Source organism: Impatiens glandulifera, chromosome 3 (assembly GCF_907164915.1).
Source record: "Impatiens glandulifera chromosome 3, dImpGla2.1, whole genome shotgun sequence".
Classification (NCBI taxonomy): Eukaryota; Viridiplantae; Streptophyta; class Magnoliopsida; order Ericales; family Balsaminaceae; genus Impatiens; species Impatiens glandulifera.
The window spans coordinates 3,810,713-3,834,151 of record NC_061864.1 but is presented as its reverse complement, the minus strand read 5'-3'; the positions used below and the strand labels follow the sequence as shown (position 1 = coordinate 3,834,151).

General features: G+C 26.6%; 1 protein-coding gene across 1 annotated transcript; it reads right to left on the bottom strand.

The window, feature by feature from the left end:
- Positions 1–17,722: 17,722 nt before the first annotated feature.
- On the bottom strand, positions 17,723–18,845 carry LOC124932297 (bZIP transcription factor 11-like). Its single transcript, XM_047472915.1, has one exon. It carries the CDS (start codon positions 18,458–18,460, stop codon positions 17,978–17,980), a length of 483 nt encoding a protein of 160 aa, XP_047328871.1. The 5' UTR covers positions 18,461–18,845; the 3' UTR covers positions 17,723–17,977.
- Between the last annotated feature and the right edge of the window lie 4,594 nt (positions 18,846–23,439).

Here is a 23,439-nt window from a genome sequence, read left to right as displayed (position 1 = left end):
TTTTTGTTTCTTCAATGCTTTCATTAAATTATATTTTGTCCATTTTTGTTTTGTGTAACTGGAAGTCTTTCTAATTATGGTCTTTTAGTATTTTTTTTCCACTTAACTACCTTTATAGGTTATTTGTCTACTTATTATTGTTATTTTAATGAATAAATGATAATATTAATATATAATTTAAAAGTGGATCTATACAGTGGATAGAATTCTCAGTAATACTTAATCTCTTGTTCTCTAGACATCAATCCCTCGTTCCGGGTGACAGGAACATGAAGCTTTACTCAGAATTCAGTGCTTCAAATATCAAAGTGGTTCACTTTTCTTTTAAAAGAGTTAGAAAAATGTGAAGGAAATGGCTTGTCATTATTATTGAAAAAAATGATAAAAGTAAGAAAAGATTTTATTTTAATTTTTTCTTTAGTCAATCAAATTGTGTCACATTATTTATTTTCAATTTCCATTTCTCAATTTTTCTTCCTCAAATCATTTATCATTCTCTTATTAGTGAGTCATTGTAAAATATAACATTTTTAGTTTTAAAATTGTTTCATAACTAATTAATAAATTTTATTTTTATAAGTAATAATAGGGAGAATAAATAAATTAAATGATAAAATATATAAATATATATATTTAAAAATATATTTGATAAATATATATATATAAAAGATAATTAAAAATTATACTAAAAATTAATAAATAAAAAAGACCCATATTTAAAAGAAGAAAAAAATGTTTCCGGACAAAAAATTATCTCTATAAAGAAAGAATTTAAAAAAGAGAATGAATTATTTAATATTGTTGAATCCAATTATAAATCCACACATGTAAATCTTTAAATTACTTTCTCTTCTAACTAACCAATAAAATAAATTATAGTTAAAGAATTTAAAAGAAAAAATAATATATTAAATTTTTTTTTTATTATTTTTTATTATTTTTTAAGTAAAAATAACATAATAATTTTATATTAGCCATGACATCACATTATTTCTTCTCCCAATTTCTATCTCCGGTCACTCCTAAATAATTTCTTCTTCTTCTCATCATTTATTATTTTTCCTTTTTTTTTATTAATTTATACTTGATAAATATATATATATAAGGAATAAAAAAATATACTAAAAACAGACCATGGTAAAAAAATATTTAAATTTTGAATATGGACATTTTTTATAATTTATTATTATTTTCTTACACATTATTTTATTTATTTTTCTCTCGTACTTTAGTTGTTTTATTTTCGTTATACTTTTTTTGATTTAGTCAAGAAAAAATAGTAACAGTCTTTAAATTGAAAATAAAAGTCTTAGAGAAAAAATAAAAAAAGGAAAGTAAAAGCTTGTTTGATGATGTGTAATTTGGAATAAGATTTCTTTAAATTTGTTGAATAGAAAAATAATTTATTTGATTTTGTAAAATTATTATAATATATTTTTTATTTTTGTAAAAGTAAAATTAAATAATTAGATGAATAAAAATATAAATAAAAAATTCTCTTTTATAAAACAAAACTCTCATCAAACAAGCTATAAAGGTAAAAATATAGAACATTTTTATTTATTATATATCCTGACAATTTCAATATATGAAAAATCATATTGGTACACTGAAATATAGACATTATATAACCAAAGGCATATCTGTGTATGACTCGGTGGGTTGAAGCCTACCAGAAAAAAATAAATTTAACTATAAAAATATTACATAATTTTAAATTTTTTAAAATGATTTAATTTAATTTTTTCTTTAATTCATATAAAATGTTATAAAATTTATTTTTATCTACTTATTTTATTAATAAATATATTATTATTATTTAAGTCCATCTTAAATTATTTTCAAACTCATTCAAACTTGAATATCTGAATATGAGTAATATATTGTTTATACATAATATTAATTTTTAAATTTAGATTGTTATAATGAATTTAACATCAAATATGTTCAGAGAATGAATAATATATATTAAAGTTAATATATATATATATATATATATATATATATATATATATATTTAGAATCAGTCCCAAATCAATTTTATTAAGAAAATAAATTTATTAAGATTAATTCGTTGATAACTATCTAATATTGAAAAGTTATATTGTGAATCTAATTATTGAATATAAATGAACATTTAGTTATTTATAAATATTATTTTAATATTTATACATATATTTGGAAAATCTATTCCATTTATAAGATAAATTTAGAAAAAGAAAAAACAAAACAAAGTTCTTACACCAAAATAAAATTGACAAAACCCTATTAATTGAAATCAAGATACAACCACATGACACAATATGAGAAACAGTGATCAGGAATTGTCTTTAGCGGTATCCAAATTTTGACGGTCTTGGAGCATTCTCCTGCAATTAAAAGAAACAGCAAACAAGCCAGATAAATAAGTAAGTCTGATCATGTTAATTTGTTTGATGATTAGCTAGCTAATTAAATCAATGGAATCTAAAGGCTATATATATGTTTCAATTTGATCTACCTTAACAAATGAAACCAGGACAGTGATGTCATCAAGCTTGCCCCCAGAATAACGAAACCCAGCATTTTGGGCAGCTGTTGAGAATGGGGTTGATCTCATCTTATCATCTCCACTCTGTCTTGCAGAAGCTGCAATCTGTTGAGCTGTGGCTTCAGGATCCAACCCAGCTCGAATGGCATTCACAGCAACAGATGTTATCTCATTGCTGTACAAGTTATCGAACAGCCCATCGCTGCCAGCAATTATAACATCTCCCGGAATAACGGGAACAGAAAACACCTGATGAAAATTCAAAATTAAACCCAAAAAAAGTTATATAAAAATTATGAAAAGAATTAATTAATGCAACAAACAAAAACTAATTAACCTGGGCAGAGCTAGGAAGATCAGCACCATTCCCAATGGCTGCTAAATGATATGTACGGTTGAAAGCATGTTTCTGAGGTGGAGATTTGAAAACAGTGCATTCATCTCTTATCACAATGAAACCACTGTCTCCCAAGTTTACGGCATGAAGACCCTATAAACAAATTAATGATCAAACCCAAACTCATAATCAAAATCAAAAAATCTTTCTAAAGAAATTGTGGTTTAGATTACTACTTACCCGCTCTGTCAGCGCTATTATGCAAACTGTAGATGATCCTTCAGCTTGCAGTAAAGCATGAACCTTTTCCAGAACTCTGAAAGTATCGATGGAACCCCTAGGCTCTTCTCGAATTGCAGCAACAGATCTAAACATCACTTCTCGGGCAAATTCTCCAGAATCGACCCCAAATTTATCCCATTCCTCAACTCCATCGGCTACACCGATTGCATTTTCTTCAGGACAGATAAAGTGGGCATCGTCCCCACCTGTTTCCTCTTTATTAGGATTAGACAGGTAACACGATCCCGATACCATTTTCAGTTTCATAGGACGGGATGAAGAAGAAGGAATGGATCTAAACTGGTTTGGAATAGAATTGTCGCATACGAGAGCTGTTTTAGGTTCAGACGGAAAAACTGTCGTTTCCGATAATAAACGGTTAAATAATGTAGTAGAAACTGTGGTGGGTATTGCTCCATCAATGTTCATGTTCATCCAAAGAACATTTGATGGAGTAGGATATAAGAGGGTTTCAGGTTGTGGGGGCGGTGACGGTGGTGGTGATGACGGTGATGGTAGTGGTAGTGGTGATGGCGGTGATGACGGCGGTGATGGCGGCAGTGATGGCAATGGTGATGGCGGTGGTGGAAGTTCAAAGATTGTTGGTTCCGGCGCGGCTTCTGCAACGAATAATTATATAAAAATATGTAAGTGCTTTTTGTTTAAGGCGTTATTTTTGGTTTTTCAAATAAACATAGTTACCGGAGATAGAGTTCGGTCTAGAGCGCAGATCATAAGAAGTCTGCGGCTGCGGCTGCGGCTGCGGCTGCCTCTGCCTTTGCCTCCTTTGCGGAGGTGGCTGTGTTTGTGTCTGCGGCTGCGTCTGCCTCTGCCTTTGCCTCCTTTGCGGAGGTGGCTGCGTTTGTGTCTGCGGCTGCTGCGTCTGCCTCTGCCTTTGCCTCCTTTGTGGCGGCGGCGGCGTTTGCGTCTGCCTCTGCGACGGCGGCGGCGGCGACGGAGGTGGCGACGGACTGCGGGGAGCAGAAGAAGATGATCCATCGCAGATCTTAACATGAGCCTTTAAATCTGACTCCACTGCGTATTTCTTGAAGCATTTTGGACACTTCCAATTCTTCTCTTTGCTGTGTTTTCTGGCGTAGTGTTTTTTAATGGCTGTGATATCGCCCAAAGCTTGTTTGGGGTCGTGATGTTTGCAACTGGGCTCAGGACAAACGTACACTTTTCCCTCACGTCCTCCCCTGTGCGACGGCTCCTGGAACTCCGGCAACGGCAAGTTATGTGTTCGCATGTGAAACCTTAGATTTTGTACGCGTTGGAAGTCTTCATTACACACAGTGCAGACATGAGTCGCAATGTCTAACAGAATTTCAGGTAACAGAGCAATAACCTCCGCATCTGGATCTGAAAAAAAAAACACAAATCAAGGAACAAATTATAAAACTTTTGAATCATAAACAGCACTTGATTAGGAATTCTCACCATGCATTCCAGGTCGGTTTCTTATCCTCCTTACTGGCGCATTACCCTGATCTTCCCCACCCGTAGAGTTCGACATCAATGGAAGAAATTTGAGAATCCCCTGTTTCAAACTGATAGAGATTGCAATGATGAATAGAGACACGAAGATATTGATGGTAAGAACTTGTATTTATAGGAAGAAAAATGCTGAGGCTGGCATTAGTTTATTTGACTTTTTACCATCTTTAAGGCCTTGTTTGATGTATACTATATTATTTTAGATTCATTTTTAGTAATATTTAATAAATAAATCTAAAATGAAAAGAGATTTTAAGCTATTATTTATTACAAATACATTTAATTATTATAAAATATAAAAAAGGTAATCTTATTTTAGATTCTCAATCTCTAAAAATTAATGCACATCAATATTATATTCATTTATATTGTTTTCTTTAAAGTTAAAAAGAGAAATGTTTTAATGAATAATCTATATGTATAATCTGTATTAGATTACAGATATATATCTTCATCTTTAATTATTTTAATATATATCTAAAACAATAAAAAAATAAAAAATAAAAAATAAAAGTTGAAAAAAGAAAAAGATAAATACTAGTGATAAATGACAAAGATAAGACAAATGTGATATAAGAATTTATGCAACTTTTCATTCATGTGTGGTTGATGATATATTATTTGTCTTATGGAGACAATATTATTTAACCCAGCCAAAAAAAAATTGTTAACACAATAATTGAACATTAATCCTAATATTCTTATGATTGACCACCAATTTGAACTTAAACTCTTATCACTGCACCATTCATCTTTTCAAAAGTTGATTATATATGACTTGTCAATTGTCATTACTTCTTTCACACAATAAAAATGTTATTCCAAATTCTGTAACACATCGACTTCTTATAAAACTAATTAGACCAATGTCTTACTCAGACTCATCAAGTTAGCATAATGAATTATTTTTGAAAACTTTGTTATAGAACCACAATTATAAAATTCTAAATCTAATATTTCAAATATATATTATATTTTAAGATGAGAAAATTTATGTAATTTTTATAAGTTTCTTCTTTTTTTATTTATTTACATAATTGTTAGTAGTATAGGATGAAACAATAATGTTTCATTTTTTATTTTTAATAATATATAATTAACTTTTATTATAATTTAATAATTTTAAATTAAATGTATTTACACAAGTAATAAGATTATAACAACAAATATATTATTCAAACAAAATATATATTAACAACATTCATATATTATAATTTACAATTCACTTCAAATCAAATAAAAAATTATATTTATCCTACTATTATTTATCCCTAAAGACTGTAGCATTCTCTTAATTTTATTTTGAGAATTTTAAATCACTATATAAATGGTTGAATTATATTTATATTTGTGTATATAAATACATTAAATATATATGAAAGTGTTGAAATTTTAAAAATAGACTTTTATTCATCTTTTAACCTAATAGTAATTTATAAATATATATTTATATTTTGTGTTAACTTATTTATTTATATATTTTGTCGTTAATTTATTTATTTAAATATTTTGTCGTTAGTTTATTTATTTATATATATTTTTGTTAACTTATTTGTTTATTTAAATATTTTGTGTTAAAATATATTTTGTCGTTAGTTTATTTATTTAAATATTTTGTCGTTAGTTTATTTATTTATATATTTTGTTTGTTAACTTATTTATTTATTTAAATATCTTGTTTTAACTTATATATTTATACATATTTTAAAGTAATAAAAGAGAAAATGAATAAATTAAATAACAAAATATATTAATATATATGTTTTAAAATATGATAGAGGAGTGATAAGGAGAGAGAATTTGGGGAGGGAATGAGAGAAGAAATGACATGACATCACATTCTTGGTTGAAAAAATGGAAAATAGAAGGAAAGAGAGAAGAAAGAGATATTATTTGATTTTTTCAGCGAATCAGATTATGCCACATCATTCTTTTCTTGTTCCCTACCCAAATTCCCTCCCTCAATTATTTCTCTTAAAATATATATCATATTATATTTTTTTAGAATAATAATAGAGAGAATAAATAAATCAAATACAAATCATTGAAATAATTTGTTGAAAAACATGAGTATGCTTTGAGAAAAATAAATTAAAAATGGATTAAATTTATTTCAATTTCATAATTATTTTAAAATTTAGTTTTTTGTAATATTTTTTTTAAAATTATACATAATAATTGTAACCAGTAGAAAATGGTTGAATTATATTTATAATTGTGTATATAAATATATTAAAGTTATATAGAAGTGTTAAGGTTTTAAAAATATATTATTATTTATCTATTAACCTAATATTAATTTATAAATACATATTTATATTTTGTCGTTAACTTATTTATTCATATATTTTGTCGTTATCTTATTTATTTATTTAAACATGTTAGAGTAATAAGAGGAAAAATTAATAAATTAAATAACAAAATATATAAATATATATTTTAAAATATATTATATTTTTTAGAATAATAAGGAGAAAGAATAAATCAATGAAACACCATTTGAATCAATTTGTTGAATAATATGACTATATTTTGAAAATAAAAAAATATAATTTCATTTATTTCTGTTTCACTATATTAAAATTGTTCATTAACTTTTTTTTTTCCTAACAATTTTACATCATTTATCTCTCATATAAATTTTGGTAGTTAATTTAAAATTTAAGTTTGTTGTATTTTAATATTCTTAATATATATATATATATATATATATATATATATATGAAAATTATAACCATTAAATCACTAAGTGCTATAAGGAAAATTTAATGAAATGACCTACAAATATTCTTAAATGCGAAAAGTGTCAGCGCAAAAATTAAATAGCATTGGTGTCCCTATTTTTTTTTCTGACAATAATACTCCTATTGCGTCACGCAACTTCCAGTTGCGTGAGGCAACTGGGTGCATTGCGAAAAGTCCACAATGCCCTTGCTATATAATTAAAAAAAATTCAATTCTTCCAATTTCTTCCCTGTTCTTTCTCTTCACGTCCCCTTCTCCTCATTCTCTCTACAAACAAGACATTCCCCGACGAAGGCGTTGGAATCCCAGCGAAGGAAGAATGTCCGCTGTTACTGGTATGCTTCTTTTGTATTCCACTTGTTATTTATTTCTTTCTTTGAACGCATTGTTTGTTAGAGTTTAGGGTTTAAGTATTGATTGGATAAATGCCACTGTTGCGGCGGAATTCGGGTGCGTCTCGCGAATGCGGGTGCGTCTCGTAAATGGTCATACCTCTACTTTTGGTTTCTGTATGTTTAATTATATTTTTGGTGAATGTCATTTTGGGTTGAACTTTCTTTAATTTCCATTGTTTAGGGAAATATCTGAGGATAGAAAATGCTGGAGGGCTCAACTTCTCATTGCTCATTTTTTTCTTGACTTTTGTTGGATGCATATCTGTTATGGTATTGGATGCATATCTGTTATTAAAGTTTAGGAATTTGTTATGTAAAACCAATTTTTATTAATAATAAAACATTCCCTTGTAACAGGGGTATTTTAAGATAAGTTATTATGTGCATTGCTTAATAAGTTTGATTCTCAATTAAAGTCTCTCAATTTAAGAGTTTAAAAAGGATATGAAAGGAAATATTTAACTATGTGATTGGTTTACAAAGAAAAGGATGGTAACAAATTCTTTTAATAACAAAAGCTCTAAGGGCTGCTTATTCATTAACAAACCAGCAAGGCTCTTCTTGAGCACCAAAATGTTCACAATGAATAAAATGTTCCTTTTAATTGTTTTTGCACCAACTACAAAACAACCAAGCTTGCTCTTCTTTCATGGAGAAAAACTTGTTATTTTACGAGTCTTCAAGCTGTTGCAGTGCACCACTCACTTGTTTTGCACAACTATACTTCTTTGTTAGAATTTGTTCAAATAAACACATCAACAACATTAGCTGATCCTCCTCCAACATGTTTTGTTGATCCTATTTAGACATTTAAGTATACAAATAAAATAATCTCCTCGTTGGAAAGGACTCCACTCCTTCTTCCTTCATTGCAGCCTCAATCTTGTCCTCCGTCTTAATCTCCTCGTATGAAACCTCTCTGTGAGTATAAATGGCGTGATGCAACCGCAAGAGATTAAGTCAATGAAGAAAGCATCTCTTTCACAAACAAGAGAGAAGTACCTCATTTGATGTTTCTACAGTTCTCTTTATCTCTACAACTAGATGCCTTTTTTGTCCAAATGGTAAGAAGAAGATAGATAGAGTTGAGTCAACAATCAGTTAAGCTAACCAGAGATTATTTTTTGAAAAGTTCTCTCAACTTACTTCCATATGTAAGGCTGTAATCTCATTCTCAATGCCTGAAATAAAAGCAAACTTATTCATCAACTTTGATATTTATAGGAAAACAAACATATTGTATTCAATGATTACAGGGCAATTATCTTTGGTGGCATTCGCCATTTCTCTTTTACTCTCTCTAAGAGCCTCTACCATCAAACAAACATAAAGTCAAATGAATTCAAATTTCTCTAATAATAAGAAATCATCTCGATCAATCAATTGAAGTAAAGGAAAGAACGAACCTTTGGCAGAGGGTTTTTTGGAAAATATTTTCAACATCTTGTCGAAACCACCGACGATTCAAGCCTGCAAATGCCTGGACGGAAGTAACCTCCCCTAGACACGAAGAAATCCAATGAAAAAACAACCGGATTGTACCTTGAAAGAAAGAGATGGATCTGGGCAAGCAATTCTTCAGCGGCGATTTCAATAGCTTCAGTTTGAATTAGTGTAATCAAAGTGACGAGAATTCTAGTTTCGCATTTGGGTTCCTTCAAAGTTCTCAACGGGCGTGACGCAATTGTGACTCCTTTCAATAAATATTTAAATTGGGAATTTAGAGCCCTCTCCATAAGATTCATCGCTTCAAACCTATCAGATATTTTTTTAGGGCTATGACAGATTTCAATGAAATCCTACCAGGAAAATCAGAAATCATGTAGTCTGCCATCTACAAAAGGGAAAACAAAAACAACAATGTTTGTGAAAATCTTTTACAACAATATAAACAAAGGAGAAACAACCGTCAATAGCTAGAAACAACCGTCACCCGCGTGACGCACCCGCGCGAGACGCAACCGCAAGACGAAATCCTAAAACCTAACATAAACCATGAACCATTTGTAAGACGCAACTCTAAACCCTAACATAAACCCTAAACCATTCGGAAGACGTAAAAGACGTAACAAAGTTAAACTCTAAAACAAAAACCAACAAAACTAACACTAACCTGATTACTGATGAAGGCGATCAATCTACGAGAAGACGAAGACAAGCAGGAAGAGTCGTCGAGGCAAGTGCGAAAGAAAGAGAGAGCAGTAAGAGTCGTCGAGGATTATTTGAGTTTTATAAAACCCAAGAAATATGAAATGAATTTTGACACGTGCCAGCGTGACGCAACCAACCTGAGAGCCCATCAACAGTCATATACGAATCAACCAACCAACCTGCATTCAACGAATTAGGGCGAATCAATGTCATTCTATAAACGAAATAAACAGAAACAGTCATCTATAAACGAAATAAATACAAAATATAAACGAGTATAGTGGAAATTTTATCTTCCGCCGTCATAGTTCGCCATTGGAGTCGCAGTTCGCCAACGACTTCGTCGCTCTACGACATTGAATATAGTGGAATGGTGCCTCTTCGATGTGTTCTTCGCTGATGAAAAGAAGAGAAAATCTTCTCCGCCATTAGATGAGAGAGAAAATGAATCAAAAATGAAAAAAAAAATATATATAATTTTATAGGGTTTCAGTTGCGTGACGCAACTGAAGTTGCGTTACGCGAAATGGTATAATTGTCATTAAAAAAAATAGGGTCACCACTATTTAATTTATGCGCCGACACTTTTATCATTTAAGTCCCTTTTGAGGGTCATTGATTAAATTTCCCAGTTATAATTGGTATATAAATACATTAAAACTATATGAAGCGTTAAAGTTTTAAAAATAGATTATTAATTATTATTTTTCAGCCTTAAGAGTAATTTGTAAATATATATTTATAGTTTGCCGTTAATTTATTTATTTATTTAAATATTTTGTTAGTTAACTTATTTATACACATTTTAGAGTAATAAGAGGGAAAATGAATTAATAAAAAATAAAATATAAAAATTTATATATTTTAAAATATATATTATATAATATTTGCTTAAAGTAATAATAGGGTGAATTAATAAATCAAATAAAATATCATTGAAGCAATTATTTGAACAATTTTATAATTATATATCTTTTGAAAAGAAATATTGAAAATGAAAAAAAAAAATTCAATAATATAAATTTCATAATGCTCATAATAATTGGTTATATTTTGAAATTGTTCCTTTAACTTTCTTTTCAACAATTTTATATCAATTTTCTCTTATATACAAATTTATAATTTCTTTAAAATTTAATTTTGTGATATTTTAATATTTTTTAAAAGTATTATATGAAAATTATAACCATTAAATCTATACAAATGGTTGAATTATATTTATAATTGTATATATAAATACATTAAAGATACATGAAAATGTAAAAAAATTAAAAATAGACTATCAATTATTCATCTTTTAACCTTAAAGTAATTTGTAAATATATATTTATATTTTGTTTAGTTAACTTATTTATTTATATATTTTGTTGTTAATTTATTTATTTATAATCAAAACTACAATCTAATATTTTTGTTTCATTTTAATAAAAGAAATTATGATCTAGACTAGTTTTTAAGTCAAACATTATAAATTTTATAATTTTGTTTGGATTATAACATGGGTTACAAAATGTGATAACAAACCGGTTCAATTGAGACAATGTAAAAATTATGATTTATTCGTAAAATTAATTCTTCTAGATTCAATTTTGATTTTACTAATTTATTTCAACACATATATATATTATTTTTTTTAGTGATTAGATCACAATTTCAGTTTATTTGGCAAAAATAAAAAGGATTTAAACTATGTAGACTGTCCATTCAAATTATAGAAAATTGAATTTTAAAGTTTTATCACAAATTCAGACTTTTAACTTAGGTTAAAAAAATAGTAATTTGGGAAACTAATATTTTCTCATAATATATATTTTATTAAAAAATCAAATTTAAAATTAAGAAATGATTCGTGAAAGGAAGGTGGGAGAGAGAATTTTAGAGGAAATAATGTAGCGTAATCTAATTGGCCGAAAAAATAACAAAATTTCACTATCTTCTCTCTCACTCTTTATCATTTTTTAAATCAGTGTGATATATGTAACGCATCATTCCCTTCCCGGTTCTCTCTCCTAAATTCCCTCCTTCCATCACTCCTCTTATTATACATATTATAATATATTTTTGTTGTTTAATTTTGTATATAAATTATTTTATTTTTATTATAATCCATATAATTTTTCTTTGTTCGGTTTACAACTTGTTTTGGTTTGACTAAGTGATTTTTTAGTGTAAAAATTTAAAAGTATTAATATATAATTATAAAAAATTATTTTTTAAATATATATTTTAATTAATTAATTTAGTACTGTAATACATAGTGATGAAATAATGTTTAATTATTATATGATAAAAATTAAAAAAAATAGTCTTTCTTAAAGAAATAGAATGATGGGCCAAGTATCATTTTAATGGGTAGAGAGAATAGGTATCCTCAGCCCAATTTTGCATCTTTTTGTTTCTTCAATGCTTTCAACATATATTATCAAATTATATTTTGTCCATTTTTGTTTTAGAAGTCTCTCTAATTATGTATTTTAGTTTTATTTGTTACTTATTATTGTTATGATAATGAATAAATAATAAAATTAATATCTAATTTAAATGAGGATAGTGGGTAGAATTCTCATTGTTAGCCTCAACATATAAATACATTTGGGTCATCAAAAATACACGTAAACCATGACCTGAAGTCAGGTCCGGCCCAGAGAATTAAAGGTCCAAGCAAATAAAGAAAATTGTGGCCCAAAAATTTATTTACTTTTTTTTATTATTAAATGGTAGAGATGAATTACAATAATTAATATATAGTACTTTAAGTTGTTCTTTTATTAGTGAGAATGTTAATTCATCTTTGGAACAATTTCAATATATGGTGTCATTGCACATAGAAAATGTCTGATAACTAATTACTACGATAATGATGAAATTTAAATAAATGAAATCTTTTTTTTTTTACAATTTTTTATTTCAAAACATAATCTCAACAAATTGTTGTAATCATATTTTATTTGATTTATTCATTATTTCTTTTTTACCTAAATTTTATTTACAGCAAGTCATAATCACTCTTTAATGCTATAAATTTGTTCTCAAGATCCTTACTCTTAAATAAATTAAATATATAATTATAATATTAACTATATAAAAAATATTAATAGAATCGAAAAAATATATATTATTAATTTATAATATATATTAATTAATTAATTAAATATTAAATAATATTATATTTTGGAAATTATGAGAAATTTAGAACTCAGAAAGAGTAGGCCAGATGCAATTGTATAGTTTCCATGTAAGTCATAGACATCCTCTATTGTATAATTGAAAAAAAAAATCATTTATAATAATTTTAATATATAATTTAATAATAATTAATTTACGTTAGTCCCATATCAAAATGTGCGTTTACAGTATAATTTTTTTCAATTAATTTATTATTTATTTCTATAATTCTAGAAAAGACGAATTTCTAATTTCTTATTTATTTTTAATGTTAATAGACGTATGATAGTATCATTCATATTATTATTATAACACTTTTTAATATTTATTTCAAACAGTCGGAAGTAGAATTAATCGTTATTCACGAGTGAAAATAGATAATTAATAATTATGTAATTAGATGAAAGAAAAGATGGGACTTTATATTTGGAATTCTAAAAACTCTTTAAATAATAAGGAATGAATAATACAAGTGCATGTGCAATTTATCTTGCATAATAAAATGGATAAATTGAAATTATTTTATTGTAAACAAATACATGTGATAATTAGCCTAATGCAACATGGACTACACACCCTTCTGTTTTATTTGCATAAATAAATAAATAGAATTTACAAAACTTATTAGAGTAATTTAAATAATAAAATTAATACCATCTAAGAATTTAAAAATCTCAAATTCAATTCTTATTAAAGACATTTTAAATTTAAAATGAATACTATGAATTGCTTCTTACTAACTCCTTAAAATTTTAAAATAAAGAAAAAAAAATATACCAAGATAAATCGATCTTAAACTGAATTTACATCAAAATTCTGCACAAAAGTTAAACGTGCTTATTTCTAGAGAGGTAATTATACAAATTCACTTCTTTCCAGAAATAATTTCATTATTAGTGTGGATTGAACTAAATCTATTATTTTATTATAAGTTAAAAAATACAATAACAATAATTATTTAAACTAATTTAAAATTCTAAAAACACAAACTCTTAATTAATTTCAATTAAAGTTATAATTTGAACTTTGTTAAAATTCTATCAGTCATTTAATGTTGTAAGTCGATTCTCTATACAAAATAAAACATATTTCTACTTATAAATACAATCATATTGTTTAAATATATGGTAAACTTTTACAAACCATTATTGTGTGACCGATTAGTAAGTAGTAATATCAAATATAAAGTTGATAATTTATTACAAAATAATATATCATGACCAATCATCATATTCTTCAGACCTTCTATCTCAGATTATTATTATTATTATTGTTGTTGCGAATGGTTAAGCACATGCTCTCATCACATAACTTTATTTTTCTTCTTTTTTGGTGAGTAATTAATTAATTAATTAAATAACAATAATAAGACATGTATTATTTTGTTCGAGTTTGTATAAGGAATCAAATCAAATGACAAACATAGAAAGGCATGCCAGAGGATCTCATTACCCCCACATGTTTGCTGCTCGATCCACTTTTTGTTACATATATAAACCACTTCATTCATTTTCTTAATTAGCAAAGAAGAAAAAGGGTTTTTTACTATAAATTTTGCACAACATATATATATATATATATATAGTGAAATGATTAGAACCACAACTTGAAAGCCTAAAAAAACAAAATGAAATCTGGACCTCAGAAAAGCAGGTGAGCCAAATGGGTTTTCTCTTGAATGGGTATCGTACAACGCAAAGATTGAATGGATATTGACTCATAGATCACAAAGGAAACTTACCCATATATTAGAGAGGTAGAAATAATTAATGAAATTAGCTTGGAATCGATCGATCAGAAACAAACAAGTGATGTGTGTGACCAAGTTAGTGGAAATTGTACTTCTATCTATTCATGTTCTTTGTATTTGTTCCATTTTCCTTTTGTACATGGTGGCCTATATATATATATATATATATATATATATAATGTTAAACATATATATAAAGCCATACGGGTTAATTAATTAGTTAGATATTTAATTAGTAGTAGATGAAAAGCGAGTTAATTAATCATTTAATTCAAGTACGTTGATCATGTACTCAAGCTAGCTATCTAGGGTAAATTAATTAAGGTGGGGGAATAATATTGCTCAAATTAGGAAACACATGAACTTAATCAACTAGCATATATATGATTCGTTTCTCCATTTATGGATTGAAAACCAAGTTGTGTTAAAAAGATGAAATGCAAGTTATTGAACAAAAGAAAAGATAACTAGCTAGCTAGCTAGTGCGTGGGAGGGACTGCAAGTGGAGAGGAGAAAGATAGATAGAGATGATGGAGAATTGCACGTTTCAAAACAACTTGCATACATAACAACATATTTGGATGATATCATGTTTTTAGCATTTCTTTTTTTTTTTTGTTTTTTTTTTGGAGTTGTTTAAGCCTATATTACAAAAGCGGCCCAAACATCATCGAAACAAATGAGGTATAGCCATCGGCTTAATTAATCCAACCGATTTTTTCAACGGCCGACGATTGACTCAGACAATACCCTCACTAGCAATCTTGTTAGAAACATATTTAAAAATGAGGATGGATATACTCAACGAAAGATTCAACGAAAGCAGATCCACGAATCCGACGTTGCCTGCCAGGTGTCTCCACGTCCTAAAAGCGCCCATTTCGGGAAGAATTTTTTTTTCCTGAAATGACCGTTTCGGGTATCGAAACAACTCATTTCGGGTCCTGAAACCACTCAGTTCGAGTCACGAAACCACTCATTTCGGAAAGATTTTTTTCCCGAAATGGTCGTTTCAGGTCCCGAAACTACTCATTTTGGGTCCCGAAACTACTCATTTTGGGTCCAGAAACGGTCATTTCGGGAAGGAAAAAAAATTACCGTTTCGGGATTCGAAATTACCGTTTCGGGACATTTTGAAATTTTTCTCTCTCCTACCCACGTGTCATGTCACGTTGATTCGTGGACTTACTTTCATTCAATATTTCGTTGAGTTTATTATTTTTCTTTAAAAAGTGATTCATCTGTTTCTTATTAACATAAAAACAAAAACTATAAGTTTCTTCAAATTGAAAAAAAATGCATGTAATTAGCATTACCTTGAACTTTCAGCTAGTTTAATTTGTCTCAGATATCTTAATATTACTTTTTAATCACTCATTAACAGTTTCAATATAATTTCTCTTAGATAAAAAAAAAAAAAAATAGAACCATTGTGGGTGATAAGAAAACAAAATATGTAAAATTCAGGAAAAAAATATATTAATTAGATGTGATGAAAAAGTGATTATAGAGCTGGTTTAGTTGTCTATTAATTATAAGACTTTTGCATTTCTTTATATGTTCTCATTCTAGTAGGTTTTGGTTATTTGTGGTTTTTTTGTTCGTTCATCTTTCAGTGCGTTTTAAAATTAGCATTTTTTTAGGTTCATTACACATCTCATGAATCCAATTAACAGTACATGGAATCCAACTTGCAAAACAGAGAGCAATATATTTATTATAGATGTTCCGATCTGTCCTTTGAATCCAGCACTCAAAATAACCTTTGTCAGAAATAACAATAAAAAAAGACATGGTAACATCTACATAAATTTTAACTGCAATCGTTTCCGACGAATTAATGTTTGTCGCTATAGTTTTAATAAAGTATTAAAGGCAACAGACTTAAGTCTTTACATATATATAGACTTAGACAAATATTGTAATAGTTTAAAGATATTACAATTTAGTACTAATTGTGTTACATTTTATTAGATAATTATTCAATATAACATAAGTCCCAGTTGTAAATCCATTGCAAAGTTGACAACCGAAAAACATAAAACGAGTCGAAAAAGTTGACGAAAAGTCTAGAGAAAAAAATTAGCAAAAAATGAGGAGACAAATTTCCTTAAGAAATGGCAGTGAGCAAATCCTAAAGTTGAAAATTACATATCAAATGAGTTGGAACTGTATCATATTGTCGCTAAAATAAGCGTTGCAAAATTTGATTTAAATGTCGCTAAACACTGACCATATATGATTCACAAAAGTTTATTTTGAAAACCCGTCAACAATCAAAACACGTCAACCCGCCCGCCCTCTATTCTAGTACTGTTGTGAAACATCCTAGATAATTTATTAGTGGTGCACATAGAATTGTTTGAATACTTTAACAAAAAAAAAAACTTATGACTTTTTTTTATGGTAATAAAAGTATAAGATTTGAACCTTTTATTTATATTTTCTTTATAACAGTAAAATAAGATTAGACATAAAGTCTACTTCAATATAAAATAAGTGAAAATTAGGTCAAACCCTTAATTTACTTCATTGAACAGAGAAGTAAGTGAATTAATTAAAGCTTAAGAAATTCAACCAAGGACACCTTAATTAAGGGCCCTCGTGTGATACTTTTTTTCCCCAATAAATCATCATATAATATAAAATTATGCAAGTGTTAAAAATTGAATTTATTTACAATATATTAATTATGGAATTAAAGTATAGTATTATAATAAATATAAATTATTTTTTCATGTAATTCTTCACCATTTTCACTTATTCATATTAAAAAATTAAGTAAATATTAGTTATATCACTATTATTGAAATCATCCTTATAATAGTCTTTGTTAATATAAATACTTGATTTAATCATAGGCTCATAGCTATCTATCAATAACTTAAAACAAAAAATGAAAGTCATGTCCCACTTTAACAACCTTTCCATGGACTTAAATTACCAATATAACCCCTCAATATGTGATCTTTATATATCAATCATAGCCAAAGCATAATATTTCTTAATTATTATATCTAAAACACTAGAAAATAACAATAATGATCTTATTAATAATAATAACTATCTTAATTAATTATAAGAAAAGACAATAATACCCTTTTGTGAAAAAGAAAGAGTGATCATCAATGTTGAAACAGATCTTGAGAGACCATTATGGGTTGATTGAAATACATCATATTCCACGGATCCACGTTCAACAACGCATTAGCGGCGGAGGCGGTGGTAGTGACAAAATCATCTCCTTGGAGGACGGCGGAGGCGGCGGTGTTGGTTCCGGTGTTGTTCATGTAGGTGAGAATGTCGTTGAGTGAATGGAGTTGGTGAGTCAACTCGGTCATCTGAGCGTGTAGGATCGAGTTGTCTGCCTCTACTTTGAGGAAATGTTGAGTGGTGAGGGTAATGGCGGTGAGGATCTGACTGTTTTCTCGCCGGAGCTGGTTCACCTTAGCCATGAGATCGTCTAAATGCTTCTGTTTCCTGACGCGGGATCGCCGAGCTGATTCCCGGTTCGATTGCATTCTCTTCCTCTTCCTCTCATCCGAGCCAGAGTGTTGTTGATGAATCGGAGACGATAACAATGATGAGTTCCCGCTTGAAGACGCCATATTTAATTTAAAAGGGTACTAATTAATTAATTAATTAATTAATAATTAATCTAGTAGATATTTGATAGATTTACAATATTAATGAAGAAGAAGAAAGGGGTGGGGGTGGGGGCGGTTAAGTAAATAATTAAATAAGTAATTAAACGGTGAAGGAAGGAAAGAGGAGTTGATCATGAGAAAACATAGAACCAGTAAAGGAAGACGACGGAGAAAGATTGAACAAGATGGGTCCTGCGCCGGAGTGAAGAATTGATCATAAAACCAGAACGAAGGATTTCACTTAGAACCGGAGACATGAAAATGGTACGTAGTTTATCATTAATTAATTAAGGATCTGAGAAATTAAAACCAAGGGAGGAGGGAGAGGGGGAAGAGGTAATGGGAGAAGAATGAGATGGATTTATAGGAGGAGGAGGAAGAAGAAAATATATTTAATTTAATTTAATAGGTACAGTAAATTATTAAATTGTGTGGATCTCCACAGCTTTGGAATCTCCATATATCATCATTCTTTAATTACAGAAGAGAGAGAGAGAATGGACATGTGATGTGGGGATGAAGACGAAAATGGTGAAATCGTACAATCTAACAGCTGGTGTAGTCGGTAGATTACAACAAACTAAATTTTAAACAAAACATATGCAAAACTATATTCTTATTAAGTATTTTCATTAATATTATTATTACTAGCTTCTCCCTCTCCAAATTACTGTTTTTTTAACTGCACGTGTCATGTTTGTAGTTTTCTTTTTCCTACATGATTGGTTTGGAAAATGAGATTCTTGGAAAAGTATAAATGAATATTCAGTTAAAACCTAACTTCAAAATGGATTTTATAATCTTTGTGATTTTAATAAATAAAAATTTACTTAGACATATCTATGTAAGTTCTACTCTCACTTAGACTATGTATTAATAAAATATTATTTAAATATATTATTATTAAAAAATAGGCTCATCTAACCTAAGTGTAAACTAAAGTTAATTTTTATATTTTAATTCATATATTTATTAATTAAAATATGAAAATATTTTTTCTTTTATTCTTTTTATTAATTAATAAATTCTCTATTATGAAAACGATAAAAATAAAAAATTTATAAATTAATGAAAAATAAGGAGAAAAAAATTAATATTTAATTAATAAATAAATAAATTAAAAAATAAAAATTAATTTTGTTTACTCACCGAAGTTAAATAAGTTTATTTTTGATAATACATCTATTTAAATAACTTTTTATTAGTACATCCTGAACTATACGGAGTAATAGTAAAAATAGATGCTGACTTCTAAAGTGTGTTTTTTTTCCTAATAATAATAATAATAATATTCCTAATAATAATAATAATAATAATAAAAGTGAAAACTACATTTAATTTTTACCTTGACAACCTTCATTTACAAAAGAACAGTCAAATTCACTTTCCAGTAATAATAAATAAATAAAACCTTTGGTCATGTGCCATTGATTTTAGTAATAACTTGTCATCACCAAAAAAACCAGAAGGGAGATGCCTCAACATACTGTTTGTTTTAATAAGGGAAAGACTGCAATTATAATAATAACAATAATAATAATATAGAGAGATTTTAATGATGATAAAATAAATTAATAAAAAAAAAATATGTTTTCTATATAATATAATTATATGTATTTTAAATAAATTTGGTAATTTAATCTTAAAGTTTGAATATATGTTTTCTATATAATATAATTATATGTATTTCAAAATATTTTCTCTAAAAATTGCATAAATAAATTTATGTCAAAGAAAAAACAAAAAAAACTTAAGAATATATTCAAAAACATTATTAAAATAATTATAATTCAACCGCTTACACAAAAAAATAATAATTAATGTTCAAATAAAAGGAAAAAAACTCTAAAATAATAAATACATCTATAACCAAACCAACATTTATGAGTTACGAGGATAATTTCTATTGATTGAACTCCGATCAGATTGTAGGATCATTGGGAAGAATCTGTAAATTACGACATCATTCATATAAGAATTATGCAATTGGTAAGACTGATTTGTAGGCCTATATTAAACGGATGGATTCATCTGAAATTTAATTCAATCTGAAATTGAGGATTAAATATGAATTGCATTAAGAATTTTTAAATATTCAAATAAAATATAATTTTAATATTTTTTATTCATTTTATCACAATATATATATATATATATATATTTAACATTTAGGCAATTAGTTTTTTTTTAAAAAAATATATATATATTTTTTATTTCTTTCCCATCATTAAGCAATAATGTTTTTATTATTCGATAACTATAATTTTTTTTTATAAGGAAGTGATTTATATAAATATATATTAAATATTAATTAACAAAATAAAATAAAGTAAAACAAATACTTAAAACAATTATATAAAAAAATTAAGTTAGATTATCCAAACCATATTCAATCAAATTCAAATTCAAATTTAATGTATATTAATCAATATTACAAATTAATATAATTTAAATTTAATATGAATAAGATAAAATATATTTTTGACACCCTATTAATTTAAAAAATAAAAGATTTGAAACAATGAAAATAAAAAATAAAAAAATTTATTTATGGGTTTTTGTTCGGTTTATATTATTTGAATAATCAAAATAAAAAACGTTATTTCGTTATTCTTTTATTCATCACATCAACTCAATAACAAAAATACTAAAATATTCACTATTTTTAATTATTTATTTTTATTATATATTTTAAGTCTTTACCAAGTTTTTTTTTAAATCTCAAAGAAGACCTACTCTTGATTGGGTCATGTCCAGCTATAATTCTGAACTTTTGTAAATCATGAATTGATCGAGAAAGAACACCACCATTAGAAAGATCTTCTAAATCATACTCCCGATTATAATTTGATGGACTAAGTAGCTTTATCTATTTTATTTTTAGATTGTTCAACATTAATACAACAAGGAGAGTTATGAAAAGATGTGTTCTCAATGCTAGCTCTAGATGATGTCAACAGGGACGTTCCATTATGTGGGCAAATATTTGCATCTTCTTGACAGTTTCAGACATCATTAGTTTGTGTTTTGTTTGTTGGATTTATTCACCTTTTTTCTTTTGTAAAATTTTCAAAAATCTTTATAATATAAAACCCTTTTAAAAAAAATGATAAAAGTTATTATTTATTGAGGAAATAAAGAAAAGGTAGAAAAAATAAACTCCAAAGTTCTCGTCCGATTTGAGTTATTTATATTTAAAATTTCAAATAGCTTTATTTAATCATATAATTTTTTTTTTTTAAAAAAATACTATATATTTATTTATAGTTATTTTATAACATTAAAGCCTTGTTCAGTACGAATTTTTTAAAAAACTCTATACAAATTAAACATCATTTCACTCTTTTTATTAATTATGTCACTCAATTCATTACTCAAAATATTAAATTACTCTCTATTTTAAATTTTATTTATATATATTAATACCCTTTAAGTTTTTTTTTTATCAAAAATAATCATTATATTTTCAAAATTATCACCTATCATTCAATTTCTCTATTTATTTTTTACAAACTCAGTAACCCACAATCAAACAAACAAGCCAAAACAATAAAATTTTAAATATTAACCAAGATGATGTTTCTTTCCAGACAATGAAATGAAGATTGAAAGAATTTTTTTTTTCAAGTAATAATCTGTCATGTCAACCACTCTCACACTAAGACAGAATCTCTACGGAATATCAATTGTTGTTGATCAATCAAAATCTCTTTCACCCACCAAGAAAAATAAATGTTTTTACACAACAACTTGCATAAAAAAGCATGAATGAATCAACTTCTAATTTGTTCCACCAAAAGAATATTAAAAGGATATTACCGACTAGAGCGGATATCGTGCATAAACGTTCGTATTCGACTCGGACAAATTGTGTTAGACTCTTAATCGTGTTGTGTTGTGTCTCAATCTTATCCGTGTCGTATTGTGTCTTTACCCACTCAAAATATTATGATTCACAGACTCTTTCGTGTCGTGTTATTCGTATCTACGAGTTTATTTGTGTCATACTAACTGGTGTTTAAATTCGTGTTTCGTGTTATTCTGACTAGATTTTGTCATCGTGACTAAATTTTGTCATCGTGTCAACATAATCATGTCTTGACAAACTCATTTAATTGTTTATTTATTTATATATATTAAATTATATTGTTAGTAAAAATAATAAAATATGATTATTAATTTATTAATTTATTTTAATTTAGAAAATTCAAATTAATTTAATAAGTTAAATGTATTAAATTTATTTAATATGTAAAATGTGTAAATATAAATTTTAACCTATAGTTTCATAACTAATAATTTGAATGTAAATTATTTAAAATGTGTTTTAAAACATAAAATAATTATTCGAATAAAATTAGTTAAATTTGTTGTTATAAAGTTATTAATTTATTTAAAATATATATTAAGTTAGTTAAATATGATAAATGTGAAATTTTATAATTTTTAAATATTATATAAGAATTTATACCTAATTATTTAATTAGTTATATGATATTTATTATTATAAATAATTAAAAGTAATGGAGATTTTTTTATTATAAAATAAATATCTTTTTAAAAATATTTTATTAACTTTAAAATTTTTAAAAAATTTTAGAGTGATTTAAGATTTTGTTTTTAAATATTTAGTGATATACAATCATTAATAAATTATTATTACAAGTAGTGGATATTATTTTATGAAAAAATTATTATAATTTATATATTATTAATTTTTTATTTAATATAATTAAAAGTAGTTTTAAATTTTTTAGGTTAAAATAAATTTCTATTGCATTTTTTTAATTAATATTAATTTTATAAATTATTTATTATATATTTATTTAATTAATAATAATATTTTAATCTTTTTATTTTATAATATTTTTTGTTAGGTAAAGTTTTTTTTATTAAAATTTAAAATTTTGAAGTGATTTAAAATTTTTTAAAATAATTTG